Below are 17,846 nucleotides of genomic sequence, written 5' to 3'. Positions count from 1 at the left end.
AAACCAGAAACTAGGTCTGCCAGTCCTGTTCTGACTCTGTCTTTTAATTGTAGGCGTCTGTGTATGACGAGAGCGTTTACAGTGGGAGTCGTCGGTATAGTGCCTCTAGTTCTCGTGCTGTAAGATGTTTTCTGCATTTCCCTGTTGTCTTGTCTCTGTCCTCCAGTAACCTGTGTGTACTAGAACGCAGCCTTTTCTGGGCTGAGGAACATGTAAGATGGACCATGGGAGGTTTATAGCCTGCTGTTGTAGGCAAAAGTATGAGCACCATTTCCGTGAGCTTCCATGAAATAACGAGTCATGACTTATCTACTGCTGTAGTGCCTGGCCTCGCGCAGACCAGCTCTGGCTGGCACTGACAGAGCCCAGCCCTGCGGCGAGGGGAATTCAGCTCTGCCTCGCTCTTGGTTTGCAGATAAAACACTTTGGAGAGGCAGTACATAAAGTCCCTTCCCTTACCAAGATGCAATTCTTTTTTTGAAAACTGAGAATACAATTAAAACAAACAAAAAGTAATTCACATCTACATTAGCACTTACCTGCTAGTATGAAGTAAAGGATTTTTGTGAATGTATGGCTTGCTTTGTTTTATTTCTTGGGTTTATATTCTGTAGTGAGGTCTGGATGACTGGTGATGATGTTTTCAAAACACATGCTCCTGTGAGTGGAGGGCTCTGTTATTTATGGGGAGCAACAGTATGAGAAATGACAATATAAATTGTTTTCTTTCAAAAAAAGAGCAGCTGCAGGACTCTATTTACAGATCAGAAGGCAGAAAATCCTCTCAGATGGGGCCTCTGCGTTGTGGTGAGCATTTGGGCCAGGCAGTACATCTGCTGCTGTTGTAACGGCCTGGAGAGGAGGAAAAAAAAAAAAAAAAACCAAAACAAAACACCACAGTCATCTTTGATTTTTAGATTCTGCTCTGTGGGCCCACTGCTGATTCTGTCTGAGATCTTCCCTGATTATCAAAAAAAACCCCAGTCAAACAAAAAAACCCCAAACAGCCTGACAAATAAACCACCACCACCTAAGACCTAACAGAAAAAAAGTGTCAAGACAAAGCATTGATACTGATTTAACCTTAGAAGTTACATTTTACTAGCTTGGAGAAGGAAACACTTTCAAGAATGCTTACTAAGCACTTGTTAGTCTTTAAAGGGCTATGCTATTCTCTTGCGATCACACTGATTTCACTAATTGGGCTGTGCATCTTACTGCTACTGACGTTAAGCTTCAGATCACTGTTTCACAATTGTGCCTTGTTTTCGTTTGGCTACTGTGGAAAATTCATTGATACTTATCCTGTTGTGGCAGCCTGCAATTCGGTGCTTTTGTCACTGAGGCTGTGCTGAACTGGTTGCAGCCCTTTGTTTGTACGGGATGTCTTCTTTTTTTTGAGATAAGTCTCTTGGAGGTCCCGACCATACACTTCTCTTGAGAGAAATCATTTACAGTGGGCTCCGAGCCCAAACACTGTTTACAAGTCTATCAGCCACTGTTAATGGCATGAGCAGGGAACACTGAATATAAGGTTGCTGCTCATTCCCCTTCCTCCATCCCACCCGGTGCCACAGGTATTTGGAAGCCTGTGCATAATGCAGCCTTTCCAGTTTCTGTTGCATGGTTGCCTGTAATAATGAGAGAGTGGAGTACGAGGTTTTTGCCTCAACGGGAATGGCCTTGTCACAATTACTAGGCTAGCTGTGGTTATTTTCATGTCTCTGAGCCTCCTAGCACTTTTAACCTGTAGAAGGTTTGCCATTTGGGTAGTTGTCCCCAAAGAATGTTTTTGGATGATCAGATGACAGGTGAATGCACAGGATGAGGCTGAAACTGGCTTTGCTTGGCCTCAGCTAACCGAACAAATGACACTTACTTCCATATTCTGCCCTGCAATACACAGGGAACAACTATAGAACAAATAGATCCTCTGAAACGTTAATATGGGACTCATCAGCAGTTAATACTTTTTCCCTGTCACGTGTTTCAAACTTATTTTACATCCTTGTTACATTAAACATAAAACAGCAGTGATGGTGCAAGGCTTCTGTGCTAGAACTACTTAATAAGAAAACAAAATCTAAATATTTACTTCAGTGCTTTTTGTTTTTAATTTAGGAATTGGCGTGTCTGACTGAAAATACTTGTAGACTTTGTGCAACAGTTCTAAACTGTGCATATTCTCATCTCTGGAATGAAGCTCAGTAGTTCAGGTGCATGAAGCCAGTGTCACTTCATATAGGACATCTGAGGACATGGCTTGGTCATGTTCTGCCCTGCTTGAGGAGCTTGCTAAGGGCTGAATACCTTGGAACGTAATGCTTTGTGGCTAGTAGCTAAGCTTATGGTTGTACTGTAGCTGATGTTATTTCCAGCTTACCCTGTTATCCTCTATTAGTACTGTAAGCTTAATTTTCATTTAATACTGTGCCGCTTTGTTAGCGTGACTAATGATGCTGAAACAGTCTTCCAGTAGTTTGGGGAAGACCTGGCTGTCAGTGTAACTGGGGAGTCCAGGGTAACAATAGAAGAAACCTTAAAAAAAGACAGAGTACATGCATCTCAAAAGTGGGGTAATTCTTTAGATTTCAGTGGGTTTGTATCCGAGTAATAATCTTAAGTGCCTATAAAATAAATTAATAAAGGTTATTGGCAGCATAGTCTGAGCTGTTGAGCAGAGCAGTTCCTCATGCTTGTTCCTGTCCCTGAGCTGCCCCTGCCCATACATCGGTACGAGCTTTTGCCCATGAAATGTGATGGATTGACATGCCTCTTCACAAAGGCTGCGTTCAGAGTTGCCTTGAGGCAGCAGCAATACAGAAATTGTCTGATAAACCTCAAAAACTTCTTTAATTCCTTTTTTTCCTGAATGTATCTAAAACTTCCTTTTACATATGCTTATGTACCTTTCTAAGTACAAGACTGAGTGTGAAGCTGCTACTCTGAAATCTGTGAAGATAGAGGGAATAATTCTAAAATGCATTTCCAAAATAAGTTTTAGTTCAGTTTCCCTGACGCTTTAAACTTTCATTTCCCTTCTCTACTTCCACTGAGTTTTAACCTCTGGAAACAAAACAGTGTAGGCACATCCTTTGTCCTTGTCAGCAACAAGTCAGCCCTGTCTGTTCTGCATCACTGCTTAGATGTTTGCTTTTTAAGAAAGACTGAAATACTTTCTTTGGCAGGAGATGAGGACTGCAGGTGCTGGAAAAGCAGGAGAGGTGCTTAGTCTCTGAGCTGATCTCAGTTTTCACTTTAATTACCACATAGATGGATGTTTCTTGCTTTGGCCTGTGGAGCACAAATTCATTTTATATGTGCAGTGTTGGAAATGTGGGAAGGTGGCTCACCAGAGAACCTCAGAGTGCTTGAAGAGTAGTAGGATTGAGCCCTTTGTGTAAAGACTGAGTTCTTTACTTGTGACTGGTGTCTTAAGATATATAAATAAATCATTAGTATCCTGTCATTCTAAGAATTGAATCAAGATGCTGCTTGGTATGTCAACTGGAATTGCTACTTGCCTTAATGTTTAAATTAACAGTTGAGGTGTCTGTTCTCTGACTTTCACTGCTATTCTTTTGTCTAGCTGCATGTAACCATTTTTGTAACTAACTTCAGATGTAATGCTCTAAATCTTCTTTCACTTCCCTTTCCAATTCTAATGCTTTTCTCTTTTCTCCGCTTGCTATTCTTGGTTTACCTGCAACAGCCTTCCGAGTACAGCTGCTACCTTGGTTCAGGATCTCGGGCATCTTCAAGAGCCAGCTCTGCTCGGGCCAGTCCAGTGGTGAGCTCCTCTATTTTTCTTTGTCCCTAAACTGCTTGATTTCTCTGTTCTTCAAGGTCTTTTTTGTACAAAGAGGGCACTGTCCCTTCTGAGATGGTTTATTATGTATGGTGTTAATTGGACCTTCCGGGAAATGCTGAGGACGAAGAAGTGGTGAACCAGCCAAGAAATTACAAAAGTAATTTCTACGCAGATGAACATGCTTTTACAATAGAAAGTACACTTTGGATTCAAGTGACAATGTTAATTTTTTTCTAAGTTGGGCATAAAGCATGCTGGCAAGGTTATTGTGAAAAAGCTTGGGTTGTTGATGCTAGTTTGGTTATTAAAATCAGGAAACCCTAAACCTCACTGCATCATTCAAGTAGTTTAGTATCTCCACAGTGAGCAGTATTTTGGTGTTGTGTTGCTGCAAAGCTGCAGGGCTATCCAGAGATTGGATTTGAACATATTTGTTGGGCTGTAGATTGCCAGGCACTGCTGAGTCTTTAGCATGGTGAAGCACTAGAAGGATTACGTGTACTCAGCATGCCTAGCATCATGAATTCCTAAGCAGTCACGGCTGAACAAGGCTCAAATGCTAAAAAGCTTATCCAGCCCCTGTGACTGTAGTTGACCAAGTTATGTTTTTCCCCTGCTTTTTACAGATATAAAGTAATTGCCTTCTATTTTTTCAATAGCATATTGCTGCTTTCTCTTTTTAAATGTTCCGTATAGCTGTTTACAACTCTGAATATCTTTCCTGATTAATTTCAGAGCAAAGCCTGACAGTGTGGTGATAGCAGAGTGTGGTAGCACGTCTCTCAGAGGAAATGTGCAGCTTACAGTAAACTGTTCTGTAACAAAATTAATCTTCCGTGGAGAGTGAGTTTTGAAGTGTTGCACTGAGTTTCGGTAAACTGGCTTTGCTTCATGGAAGCGTTCCTCCTGGTGAAGTCTTAATATGCTCGTTCTCCTGGGACCTGTCACATACTGCCTACTGCATCCCCGAGATACAAAGTGATGAGGAGGGTTATACTGTAAATTACCACACACGATGTACTTCTCTAGTCATAACATCCTGTTGCCTTTGTTGCTTTGCTGAGGAGCTGAAACTTAAATACTGTAAGGACTAATGAAAAAAGAGTATCTGGATAGTCAGAGAAGCTACAGTAAGCTGTAACACAAACATTTGGAGTGTTCCTCTTCAGTAAACACACATGGTCTGCACTAAGGAATTGCTTTGTATCTCATGTCCCCTGGCATGCTGGTTCCCCCTTCAAACGTAGCCTGTGATTCAAAAACCTGGGCGCTATGGGGATTTTTCTCCCATGATTAGAACCGTGCAGTAGGTCTGCATCCCATGGTGAAGGGTGCCTGAACGCGCCACGCGGGGTTACTTCTTGTCTTCAGGCAGGGAACTGGTGAGCCTCTGGATCATCAAGCCAGCGCTGTCCTCCTAACTGAGAAAGAGCCGAATATATTGGCTGGAGCAAAAGAAAATGGAACTGATAGAACAGAGCCATATGCTCTGAAGTTTTGGTGTTTATCTTAAAGGCAAGGGTACATCCACCTTTTAAAATTATTTATTTTTTTAAATGGTTTTAATTTTTTAAAGGGTTTTCATCAGATAATATATGGCAGCTGGTGAGCTATAAATAAATTAGTATTTTAATTAGTCCCTCAGCCCGAGTCCCTGAGCTGTAAGTTCTTGCAGTATGTATCTTACATTAGTAATACTTCTTAAATAGCTTTGCAAACTGAATTTCAATTATCCCCAAAGCAAAAAGTAATCAGAATAGCCAGGGATTCCACGAAAGTTTTAAGTGTAAGAATTGGGTTATGCATACATTGATGTTGGTTTTGTATGCAGTTTGAGTCATTCATGCAAGTTCCTTACGGTAATCACAAAATGCAGCTTGCCCCTCCTGGGGAGCTATAGGGGATTTTTTGGCTTCTAATTCTCTGCTCACGCTTTGGACTGTTTGTGTGCAAGTGGCTGGAGATGGTCAGCTGTGTCAGCGCCAGGCTGAATCTGCTCTGCAAGAAGGCTATAGGCACTACTTTTTTTTTTTTTTTTTTAATTAGTGGTTTATTGCAGAGTGTGAAGAGCTTCTGTTATTTCCATGGCCTTGAAGAGCTGAGCGTTAACACCATAGTGGATCTCTAACCACTGCAGGCAGGGGTTTTGCTTTTCTGAGTGTGAGGTAGTATATAGGCCTTGTTAACGGCGTGGCATTGCTCTTAAAAGTTCTAATTACTACACGGGGTCAATGCAGCAGCACCCTTTGATTTTATTTTTGTAATTTTTTTTCCTTCCCTGTATTAAACGGACAGTGCCTTTTCCTGTAACTTACATTAAGGAATCACTTGCCTTGTTTTTTACTAACAAAGGTTCCAAGGCGTTTTGGTAACATTTTCAGTTCTGTATTTGATTTTGGCAGTAAAGATGCTGAGAGCGCCCTGTCTTCTCAGTGGGTTTAGCAGTGTATTGCTTCTGCTTCTACAGACCTGAAATGTCATCTACTTGGATAGAAGAATGAAGAACTCCTTGGATGATGGCGATAACTTAAAAGAGGAAAAAAGTGGCTGGTTTTATCTATATTGAGTCTACAGTAGAACTGTTGCTAACCCCAAAAACCGAGTTGTTCCATGCCTGAATGTATTGAGCCATATGCTTTCTTGATTCTGCTTTATATATATATATTCTGGCATTTACACACATAAAGATTTGGTTCCAAGTTTATTTTTTAAATGGCTGATAGAGGAGGAAGGAAAGGGGAAGTATCTGTTGGGTTGAAAAGCTGGGTTTCCAGCATGCTTATGTCACTTGAGTGTATGATAGTTTACGAAATCCATGTACTGTAATCATGAGTGCTTAACACTGAAGTTAAATATGATTTTCATGTGTTTTCTGTGTAATAATACCCATAAACCAAAATTGAAATGTTCCCAACTCTGGCTAACTCATGAAAAATTATATATTGAGAATGGAGAATGATTCAATTTAACTTTCTAAATTAAAGCGTACAGTATCTTGTCACTGCCTGCAGCCCTTAATTTTTTTAAAGAGTTTTGTTTACTCCTTCCATCACTGTTTAATGAACAGTGTGCAAAAAGCGACAGTAGTTTTCCTGCTGCGCACAGCTTTGCTGGCGTTTGTTCTATTTGTGTTGTCATGCTTGTGACACAGTAAAAGCTAGGAAGATACTTAAATGCAACGTGCGCATATTTGTTTATCTTTGTATGTATTTTTAAGAATTCACTATATCTGCATGAACTTTGCTGTTTGATTATTTTTCTTCAACATCTTTCCCATTATCCCCAATAGTAATTATTGTCTGCTGTCCTTGCAGCTACTGCAGATACACAAGTTTAATATTAAAGCCTATATACTTGATATAAAATACAGATCTTAAGACTACTGAGAGCAAACATTGGGCCCATCTGTGTAAATGGAGCTAAATCTTGTGCCTGGGCTAGTGGCATGTTTTAGCTGAGATGGGCTGTTTAATATAAATTGCTGGAATTGTTTTCTTAAATTAAACTACTAGTGAAAAACAATTATCTATAAATTTGAAATGGATTCAGAATACAATAGTATTTATTTGAAGACTTTCTGAGCAAAGGCAGGCAAAATAATAGGAGAGGACATGTTTCGCTACCCTGAGAAGATGATCTCTCATATTAACTCTCTCCCTGCTGACTCTTAATGGCAAGCACAAGCAGTTGGCCTGCAGCCCATCCAGACGGGCTGCTAGAGACAGCAGCGTGATCATACAAAGTGCAAGACTGAAAATGCAAGTGCCACTTGGCAAGTGTGCAGTCCTCAGGTTGTACGTTAAGGCACAGTTGTAAATAGCTTTTTTCATTTGAAGAAGCTTATCATGTTCTCGCCAGTAATAAAATGAAGACAGTAACAGATGGAACTTTCATGGGAGCGGTTATCAGCATGCTCAGGTTTTGCCTTCTCTCCTCTACACTTAAAGGATTTATGGCAGGCTTGTATCCTGGCCCAGCCACTGACAGTCTGGGTGTGTTTTCGGCCCCTCCAGAGTGAGGATTAGCTGCAGTGCTAACTTGCATTTCAGAGAGTGATAAGTTTGTTTAAGCAATGACGTTTGGCGTAACACTCATTCCTGAGTGAGGATACTTCTGACAAATCTACTTTAGACCTGACAAATTTCAGCAGTGGTTTTCTCCTGCTGACTTTTAAAGGCTTGATTGCTAATTGCTAGTGTTAAGGTGGCTCTCACTGGAAAAACACGAAGGAACTCTGTGTTACCGCCTGCCCCAGCCCAGCTGATCAGACTGGTAAGATGGGGATTGTAGGAGGGGTTATACTGACTGCAATACTTCTTTTTTTTAATTCTAGTTTTAATATAGGCACCATCCTGCGTTCAGCACTACCTACTGCGAGAATTTTATTTTGGTATGGGCTGTAATTCCATTTCAAACTGTGCTGTACTACTTTAAGAGCAGGAAATTATCTTAATTTGATTTGTCACTGAGAAAAAAAGGACCCTTGCTTTTATGAGAAAGTTGATCTAAGTATGAGATCTTCGATGGAGCAGAGCAGTGAGAGCCACGTACTGAACATGCTGAAGTTACTGTTCTCGTACGTGAGCACAGGACGTGGCGCTATCGAACAGCAAGTGTTTCAGATTTCCTTTCTTCTCTAGCCTTCTTTAGGAGGCTGGAAGCTGAAATTGTGCTTTAGTCTTGATTCTTCCGTTAATTTAAAGATCTCTTTACTTGCAGCTGGAGCGTAATGCTTAACTGTCCCAGGCTGTCTGTTCTTTTTGGTAGGTTCAGTTTGGGAGTCATCTTGTTGGATGCACTGTGATAGTGCTGAGGGGGCTCTCTTTTGGCCTGTACACTCACCGGTGGTAAAGAGCTTCAAGGGTTAACCTGCTAGCTGACTGCAGAGTAGAGAGAAATGCTTTTTCAAGCATTATGCCGAAATGTTTTTATTATCTATGAAAAATAGGCAATATAGCCATATATAGACTCGTAGGGTGATTTTGCTCTTGTTAAGTTTCCAGCTGTGGTAAGCCCCTGATATTGCTGACATTTTTGTAACATGGCTCTGGACTTATTCCGAAATCACTATCAGAAGAGGCTGAACTCTGATCCCATTGTACTTTTTTTGCAGAGAGCAACCTATTCCGCTTGCCAAAACAAAAGTTGTGCGTGCTGGAGTTCCTTGGAAAATTACTTCCTTTTCCTGCTTTTTTATGCACTAAAGTACAAATTGCCCATACTGTTGGTGAAGAGGAAGGTAATTTGTGATTAGAGACAGACCCATACCCTTGTGGAAAAGAAAAATGGTATAATGTTCTATAAATTAAAGGTCTATGAATTGCTTTATTGATCCCCTCTTCTAGCAGGAATTCTGTTAGTCCTTCATATTTGTATGTGGAAAAGTCCCAAAGCCGCTGTATTTGTGTGAAGGGATTTGCTGACTATGGTAGTGTGTAGGTGGAGAGGTTGTTTTCAGTCCGTTTAATCGTTACAGTATTCTTTATTGACTGATAATATGGAAGGTGAGTCTTTTGGGCGAGATTTTTGCGCAACTTCAAATACATATAAACATCTTTCCTGAGCTTTCTTTGATTTCTTACTGGATCGAATGCCAAAGGGCTTGTCAGGGACCAGGTGAAGGCTGGAAACTTGGAGTTCCCTCTGGTGGCTGACTGCTGTTGGGGAGAGCACAATTCATTATTTTTTTTTAAAGGAGTGATACTGTGAATACGAGTGGACTGAAAACCGTGTAAAATACTAATCTAAAATAGACTTCTGTCTTTCTGCAAGGCGGTCTTTACAGCTTTTGGTGTATCGCTGCCATGTTACCATAAAATTAAATGCTGCTTCTTTCAGACTGACTCTTTGCATAGAAAAGTGTTGTGTAGCAGGAAGCATCTTTGTAATGAAAGGATGCTATGTTAGAATGAGGAACTGGCTTTTCTCAAAACAGATTAAATTTTAAAATGTTAATAGTTGAAGAAATTGGTAGTGGTGATTATTGTGTCTGAAGAGAAAGTGCCCTGAGTATTCCATTCACAGCACCAGACGGATGTATGTATGAGAGCATCGCTAGGGAAAATGAATTTCCTAAGGGTTTTTTGGTTTGGTGTTTTGTTGTTGTGGGTTTTTTAACCACTTCAAGTTTAGAAGTCACTTAATAGCTTTAATTACTAAAGGTGACACTGATGTAGAGAATTATTAAAGACTGTTTTGCAATAAATGTGTTGCAAGCTTCACAGGTGTGGTTATGAGTGCTTGGAGTAAAAATGTCCGCCGTATGTGTGTGTCACCACATTGTCTTCAGCAATTTACCCTTTGTAAATGGAAGCTTTTATTTGACATATGTGCATCATTAAAACAATCTCAGTATTTGCTTCCTTCTTTATCTTACTAAAAGCTGAGATTGCACATTTTTTCAGAAAATAGAGGACATTCTGCAAATGGCTTAAGGAAAATAATATTTTGAGATGTGCCCTGAAACCCATAAGGTAGACTTCACAAAAGGATGTATGTCAATTTCTGGATGTAGATTTGTGCATGTGTGTGTGTATACACTAATCTGTGGTAACATGCCAATATTTACACTGCCACAACACAGTGTTTGGTCAGACTAGGAGGCTGCCAAATCCACCACTTGGAGTTGTCTGGCATGAAAATAATAAGCTGTTTGCAAAAGTCACTCCGTCTTGTTTATTGGGTCTGAACTGATTCTCTGCCTTAATTAGTGACCTTCTCTCTTATTGCATCCAAAGTCAGAGACATCCATCCTGTCCCCCCCTAAGTACTTTGTATATTCAGTGTCCTTGCAAAGTTTGTCTAGTGCTTTAAGTCTGGCTTATTTTACTTTAAAGCCTAAGTTTTATATTTTCTTAATGCTACTCATAGGGAATTTATGATATAAGATGAGTTGTCATGTAAAAAGCTGATTTGTAGTAGGTACCTTTCAGTCCTGGGATTATTTTTTTTTAATAGGGTACCATGGGTAATATGAAAAATAACACATATTACTCTGTGTGATTCAAAGAAAAAAAAAAAAAAAGCCTGTGCCAAATGTGAACTGGTTGGAAAGAGATGTAGTTTTTGATTATGTTTTCAATGTCTCAGTGAAGCTCACCAACTCAACCTCAACTGTCCCGTGTCTTCCCCAGAATCAGTTCTCTCTTGATTTTTTACTTTTTTTTTTTTTCCATCCAATTCAAAAACACTGTTCCCTTTGTCTCTTGTCTCTTTATCTGGGGAAGCTGTTAATTTTCCAGAAGTCTTTTGGGAAACCATCTTGACCGTGGTGCTGAATGTTTCCAGAAGAGGTTGACATCTGGGCTTCTGAGTTCTGTTGAACTTTTTGTTTCATTCAGTCCTTTTTACACTTAGTTCCATTTTAGATGGAGGTACTTATAAAAAGAATCTGTGGTGAAACATACTTCCTTACCCCCTCCCATCTCAACAGCAAAATGAATAATGACAAAACACTTGATTTTAAATTTTTGCTTTTGGGAACTTGTGTATTTGGTTTCAGAGCAGGAAAAAGTTGAAGAGATGGTTCCCATCAAGGAGAAAGATATCTGCTCAGGTTGTTTGTGGGTTTTGCCCGGTAATTTCCTTTTAAGTATTTAAGCTGTCTGTATCCATGGTAATTTTCTGTACTCCTAAATGCTACTTTGGCGCTGTTTTGTTTCTTCTAGACTAGTTTTAGTGCAGGATCTCTCTTCTGAATCAGTAAATTCCAGTTAACTACTGAAACAATAAAAGAGCTGTTTATTTAGACTTTGAACTGGTCCCCGATATTTGTCTTAAGGGTTTTTGTAGTCTCAGCCTTACTTGGATCTTTGCTTGAAGTCACAGTCACCATTTGTCGCAAGGAGAGAATACTAACCAGAAGATTTAAGCTTTAGATTTTTTTTTTCTTTTTTTTCTCTTTTCTTTATTTTTTTTTCCCCTGTTCTTTTGGGAGTGGTGCAGACACAGTACAGACCTTCAAGTCTAACTTGGTACCTTGCTTTTGGAAACAGGGGGGAATGTACTAGCAGGCTTCAGAGGTAGCCCTTTCTTTTAAATTAAGAGCCATAAAAAAATGTAATTTCAAGAAGCTGACTTGGTCTGGAAATCTCTTGATCTTTCAGTTAAAAAAACTTAACCTCTCTACTTAAGTAAATTGCTATTTGGGGTTCATTTGAGGCATGTTTTTAAATTGTTCTAAAGTAAACAAGGGTAGCTGCATATGTCAGCACAGCAGTTGCCTGCAGCTGGCTTTATGTCCAGGGAAAGATATCTGTGGCTTTGAGTTCATGCCTGTGTAAGTCTCTGTATTCTTGCACTGTTAACTCATAGAATGCTTGCCATCTTCATGTTTGAAACACTGTGATGTAGAATACCAGGGGGGAAAAAAGTATTCCTCTGTCTTACTTAATAGACCAAATTGTTTTTTATCAATACGTATATTCTATTTAATTACCTACTGCTTAGACATTTGGGGTGAATTATCCAGCCTTGCGCCCTGAGAGAACAGCCAGGACACTGCTGTTCTGAGCAAGCTGGCTGTTTTTGAGGGGCTAGAAATTGCTAATGAGAAGTTTTTTACAGGTTTAAGAATTCCCTTTGTGATATCTTACTGCCGTCTTTTGTCCTTTATTGATTATATTAATGATTCCCTCTAAATGTTTGTTTTACAGATTGAGGAAAGGCCAGAAAAAGACTTTGAGAAGGTAAGAAGGATCTTAAGAATTATTCTCGCAATAGTTCTTTCTTCACGTTCTTTTTCGTAGGTAGAACTCACAGTAAATGTACAGAAATCTTCTATAAAATCCATTGTGGATTTGAATTGTAGGAGCCTTCTACTACTACTGCGTTTTTGAGGACAAACTTTTCAACCTCTGGTCATTCAGATGTTAAGTAGTTGACCATCAACAGCAGTTGGCTGAAATTACTTTAGGCTAAGCCACATGAATACTGTGTTTGTTTATTAATTGTAGTTATGGTATTATGCAAAAAAAAATAATGATAAAAAAAGATACTGCAGTAGTGAGAAATTGGCTTAATGCAAACCCTCAGTACAGTAAAACAGTTCATGTGGCTACTGCTGCAGAGTAGCTACATGTCCATGAAAGGAGAGGAGCTTGAGAGGTAGGCAAAAGCATCTAAAAAATGTATTATTACAAGTTTTGAAAATATCTGGCAAGATGATACTGGCCCCCAAAGAAAGATTTTGTCTAATTAAGCATTAATTATTAGAAGCTGAGTCGTGCAAACTCCTCTTAACAGTAGTGCTTAAATACATCTGATCTGCCTTTACTCATTAGTTTCCCTTGTTAAATCTTGATCTTTTGATTTTTCTTGGTAGACAGCTACATTTTAATAGAATCTTTAGAAGTGCAAGTGCTAGTGTAATGTGTGTAATTAAAAAAAAAACAAAACCAAAACCAAAAAACAACCTTCCCCTCAAATCAAAAAAAAAATCACGCACCCCCCACCCCTCGAAAAACATACAAAAAAACAATGTATCTAGAAAAAAAAGTTATAACCATTTTTGACTGTGTGTAATTGTAGGGAGCGCGTACTGTCTCAAGTTTATCAGCAGCTACCTTAGCTTCTCTGGGTGGGACTTCTTCACGAAGAGGCAGTGGAGATACATCCATCTCAGCTGATACAGAAGCATCTATTAGAGAAATAAAGGTGAGAAATACTTCAGACTAGCATAAATTATTAAATATCCTTTAGACTTCTTTCCAAAAAAGAAACTGGCTTGTCTCCCACTCCTGCTAGTTCTGACAAAATGAATCGTATGCTGTAAATGGCAAGTGAATAGCTTTATTAGAGAGATGCTGCTGGAAGCTAGTGTGTATCACGGGATTATTTGGGTAAAGTCCTACAGCATGTGATAGCAGAACAGGCTGATAATAACAGACACATCTTATCCTAATGTAATGAAATAGGAAGTGGACTCAATATAGCACACTGATAGGACTGAAATAATGCAAGAAACACTGCACTTACTGGATGCTAATTTGAGGAGGGGGCTGTATTTTGTAATCTAATTCATGATTCCGTGGAGTTAGACACATTTGAATAGCCTATAACTATGTGATCCAGTGTTCGTATCAGGTGCTATTCTGAGTAGTCCACAGCTAAATTGTTTTTGTAATCTGTTTTTAAATGCTCCATCCTGAAGACTATTTTAAATGGGGAATCTCAATTTGGTTAACCTTCATGCATGTGACTTGCAACTCTTCTGAAATGGCAGCCAGTTAAAACACCTGGAATTTGTATTAGGACTTCAGATACAAGCAGGTCTGTTCCAGTTTCAGCATTGTGAAACAGCTGAAAGAGAGCCATTTGCTGGTGACCAAGGACAAAAGAGAAGAGACAGTGTGAAATAGGGCTTACAATTAAATTTTGTGTGACATACAGTTTTCATAGTCTTTCCTGTATCTCTAGTACAGATGTTTCAGGCTTGCTTTGGCAGCCCTCACCCTTAATACCAGAATTCCTCAAAGAGGGTGATAATCAGTGAAAGGAGTTGAGAAGGGCTGTATGGCTGGAGTAGGTAATTGTTGGAGGCTTTGAAGCTGGGTCTGTGTGTTGTCCTTAACATTGAAGATTTCATGATTTCCAGTCAAGAAGAGCAGAATTAGCATAAACTTCTAAGCAAGAAATGTCAATGTCTGGCAAGGCTTCAGGTTAGGATCAGACCCCTTAATCTGTGTGGTAGAAATACTTAAATGAGAATTTTGCATACTTGCTGTTCCCTCTCAGCTGCACTTCTGCCCCTTAGTTTCAGTGGCATCATTCATGTTTCTCGCCGTTTCTCTCAGGATATCTATGAGTTAAAGGACCAGATTCAGGATGTAGAAGGCAAATACATGCAGGGACTGAAAGAAATGAAGGTACTGGTTTACTGCAGACTGGGAATGTGATCATTAACACTAGCTAAACATTCAGAGAGTCAGTGTGGGACCTAGAACTGACCTTGCATGCTGTGCTTCTGGGAGGGGTTGTAAATTGTGTGAAAAGCATCTCATTAACTGGAAAAGTATCTGTTATGACCTGGACTGATTGTGGTGAGAAATGCTTCCAAATGTTAACTGAAAGGCTGCTGATTACTATTTGTTGCATGCCATTTTTATTGTTTTGAGAAGGTGATAATTTTGTTAGCAAATTGAAATTATTGGGTTTTTTTAATAGTTTTCTAATCCAGGAAACTTCCCAATATTGGAAGATGAACTAGAAGTCATGTCCTGCAGTGCTATAAAAAATTGGAGTTTAAAAGCTTGTATGTTTTTGTTTTGATAAGGTCTAGCATGCCTTTCAAAAGTTGTGCGTGTGAGGTGGCGACTGTCATTCTGTTTTCATATTTAGATCACAGAAGACACCCTTAAACAATTATTGTAAAAAAAACCTCCATATAACAAAGCTTGTTACGTGAAGAATGCACACTCTTCTATCTCAGTTGGCACTAAAGGAGTGCTTACTACTTCCATGAAGCTGTAAAGGGGTTTTCGTGCAACAACTAACTTGTGCATCTGTGTACCACTGCTTCATAAGTGAGCAGCAACATCAGCTGCGTTTTTTGGAAAAGGCAGTCTTACAAATATGTGTGTAGAAATCCAAGTGTGTAATGCAGCGTTTATCAGCATTAATTGCAGACTGTGTCATCTGCTCGGTGCTGTGACAGGTGAAGATGCTGCCATCTTGAGTTGTCAATGGAAAAAGAGGAGTTTGGCCCTTTTCCTGTAAAATCTGTTTTTTCCACTGATCACTGTGTAGCAGGTGCAGCAAAATAATCACACTACATAAAACTTGCAGGGCGCTTTTCAGTTCATGTCCCTTAGGCTGCCTTTTGTGGTGATTTGTACCTAGGCTGCATCGCTTGATGCTAAGGCAACACAACAGCATGCTGGAGGAGTGGTGCAGCAACTGCCTTAACTTCTAACTTGCATATACTTCCTTTTCAGCAAATTTCTGAGGCTGGATTATACGGCCGTTTCCAAATCCTGGTGGCTTTCCTGTGCTTGGTGTTTCTCATCCTTGGGCTGGAAAGTGCACCAAAACACAGTTTGTGTTTGGAGCTGTACAAATTCATGTCCTTAAAGACAAATTATCTTATTTGTTAATAGAAATGTGAACTAAACTGATTCAGACTTAATTTTGTCTCATAACTGTCACCCGTGTTAAAGGAAGTATATGAAACTCACCTCTGCTTTTAGATGGAATTATTAGAATTACTTAAGTTCCAAGAGAAGTTGCTTGACCTCTAAACTAAAATGTTGATGTGAGTGTCCTCCTTGTTTGTGTATTGGCACTGTTTATGTAACACTTTTATTTCTGTATTAAAATAGTGCAAAATTTGACCACACGATATGGAAAATCATCTTGATCTTTATTTTGCCATCATTTGTTTTTATAAATATCTCCGTATCTTATATTCAGGTCAAGTTGATAGGAGGGGTTTTCAAGACACTGGGTATTGTATCTTAGAGTAAATTTGTGAAGAAGGGTTGTGAGATAGGAAACCTAATGAAAAATGATGCATCAGGTCACAAAAGCTGCAGCTTTTTCACAGCAAATTCTAATTCCTGAGTCAGTGTATTTACTGGTTCTCACACTGCAGGGATCCCTGAAATTTCTGTGAAATGCGTTAATTTCAGGCCTAAGGCATCTAAAATGATCTTATATCAAGGCCAGTTTACCTTTAAAAAAAAAAATAAATTCCAATTTGTCATCTCGAGCAGCTGCTTTGAGCTGCCAGTATGCAGGGGCGGGGGGAGGAGGAAGGAAGAAAACCCTGAGAAGGCAGAAGCTGAAGCAGCAGAGAACAGGAAACGTTTTACCATCCTGAGGTAAGGTTCCTTGCTTGTAGACAGAAGTCTGGTGGGAACAGAGGGGAGGCCATCCTCACCTTGAGAAAGTGGGTAAGCCTCTCTAGCACATGATTGGCGTTGGTTTCCATAGGAGAAATTAACATTCTTGTGGTTTAGTATTTAATTTTCTTGTTGAAGGTCTTGACTGGCAAAGTGTCCTTTATAACTGACTCTGTAGCTGCTTATTCTTTGCAGGACTCTCTAGCCGAAGTTGAAGAGAAGTATAAAAAGGCTATGGTGTCAAATGCTCAACTAGACAATGAAAAAACAAATTTTATGTACCAAGTAGATACCCTGAAGGATGCACTCTTAGAGTTAGAAGAACAGCTGGCAGAATCCAGGCGGCAATATGAAGAAAAAAGTAAAGTATGTATATACCTATGGCATGTTATTTAACAGAGGGGTGTTGGGGCGGGGAGCAGAGACCTTTGGGAGGAGACAACTTAATTACTATTCAAGATTTTAAATAAGTTTTATTTAAACTGTTTAGTTATTGTTAAAGCAAGTGGAATAGCAGCACATCGTGTGTTTTGTGATCGTAAATATGGGAATCATCCCTAAGTTCCTGTGTTATAAAGCAATTGCTGAAGAAGTGAAGAAATGTTTTATATAGTAAAGCTACATTGATATTATCACATGTCCTTTTATATTCCATTTTTAAAATAAATACAAAAGATTTGTTCATAGTGACTTCTGGAGCATTTTTAGAGAGTCTCTTCCAAAGCCCTCTGAGAGAGTTGTGCAGTTTATATAGTTAAGGCAGCTATGTGGTTGAGTGTTGTTAAGTTTTACGTGCAGCATCTGACAGTGAGTTGGTGTTAAATAATAAAGCTGTGGCTTATGTTAGCTGTTCAGAACTGGCATTTTAGCTTGGGGCATTTGACCTAGTGCACTTCAAAACACATAGTTCCTAGAAGATAGTGTGGGGGGTTATTTTGGTGTTTTGGTTTTTTAGAGTCCACAATGTCTAGGTAACTTTTAGGACACAGCTGTGTAGAAAGATTGGGTTAAATTCCCATCCATTCATCTCTGAAGTCTGTAGGACTTAAGTGTAAGAGCTATTGATGGCCAGCCTGCTGCCTAGCTTATGAAACTGGCTAAACTATGTCTGTCATTTCTATATTTCATGGAATAATACTTTCTTGAAAAAAGGACAAATAAGATAAAAAATGTACTCTTGTGGGACTGTGATTAGA

General features: G+C 39.4%; 1 protein-coding gene across 26 annotated transcripts in view; it reads left to right on the top strand.

The window, feature by feature from the left end:
• Positions 1-17,846, top strand: part of LRRFIP1 (LRR binding FLII interacting protein 1) — a 111,992-nt gene that overhangs the window by 76,333 nt on the left and 17,813 nt on the right. For 10 of the 26 annotated variants that reach the window (XM_040602817.1, XM_040602797.1, XM_040602793.1 and 7 more), the window contains 5 exons: positions 54-119; positions 3,713-3,790; positions 12,466-12,498; positions 13,340-13,465; positions 16,846-17,016. In XM_040602817.1, the coding sequence (XP_040458751.1) occupies positions 54-119; positions 3,713-3,790; positions 12,466-12,498; positions 13,340-13,465; positions 16,846-17,016 (474 nt within the window). Of the gene's footprint in view, positions 1-53; positions 120-3,712; positions 3,791-12,465; positions 12,499-13,339; positions 13,466-14,604; positions 14,677-16,845; positions 17,017-17,846 lie in introns of all 26 variants that reach the window. The other 16 variants (XM_040602818.1, XM_040602814.1, XM_040602808.1 and 13 more) reach the window with 6 other exon arrangements.

Source organism: Falco naumanni, chromosome 8 (genome assembly GCF_017639655.2).
Source record: "Falco naumanni isolate bFalNau1 chromosome 8, bFalNau1.pat, whole genome shotgun sequence".
Classification (NCBI taxonomy): Eukaryota; Metazoa; Chordata; class Aves; order Falconiformes; family Falconidae; genus Falco; species Falco naumanni.
This window is presented reverse-complemented; position numbering and strand designations above follow the sequence as displayed.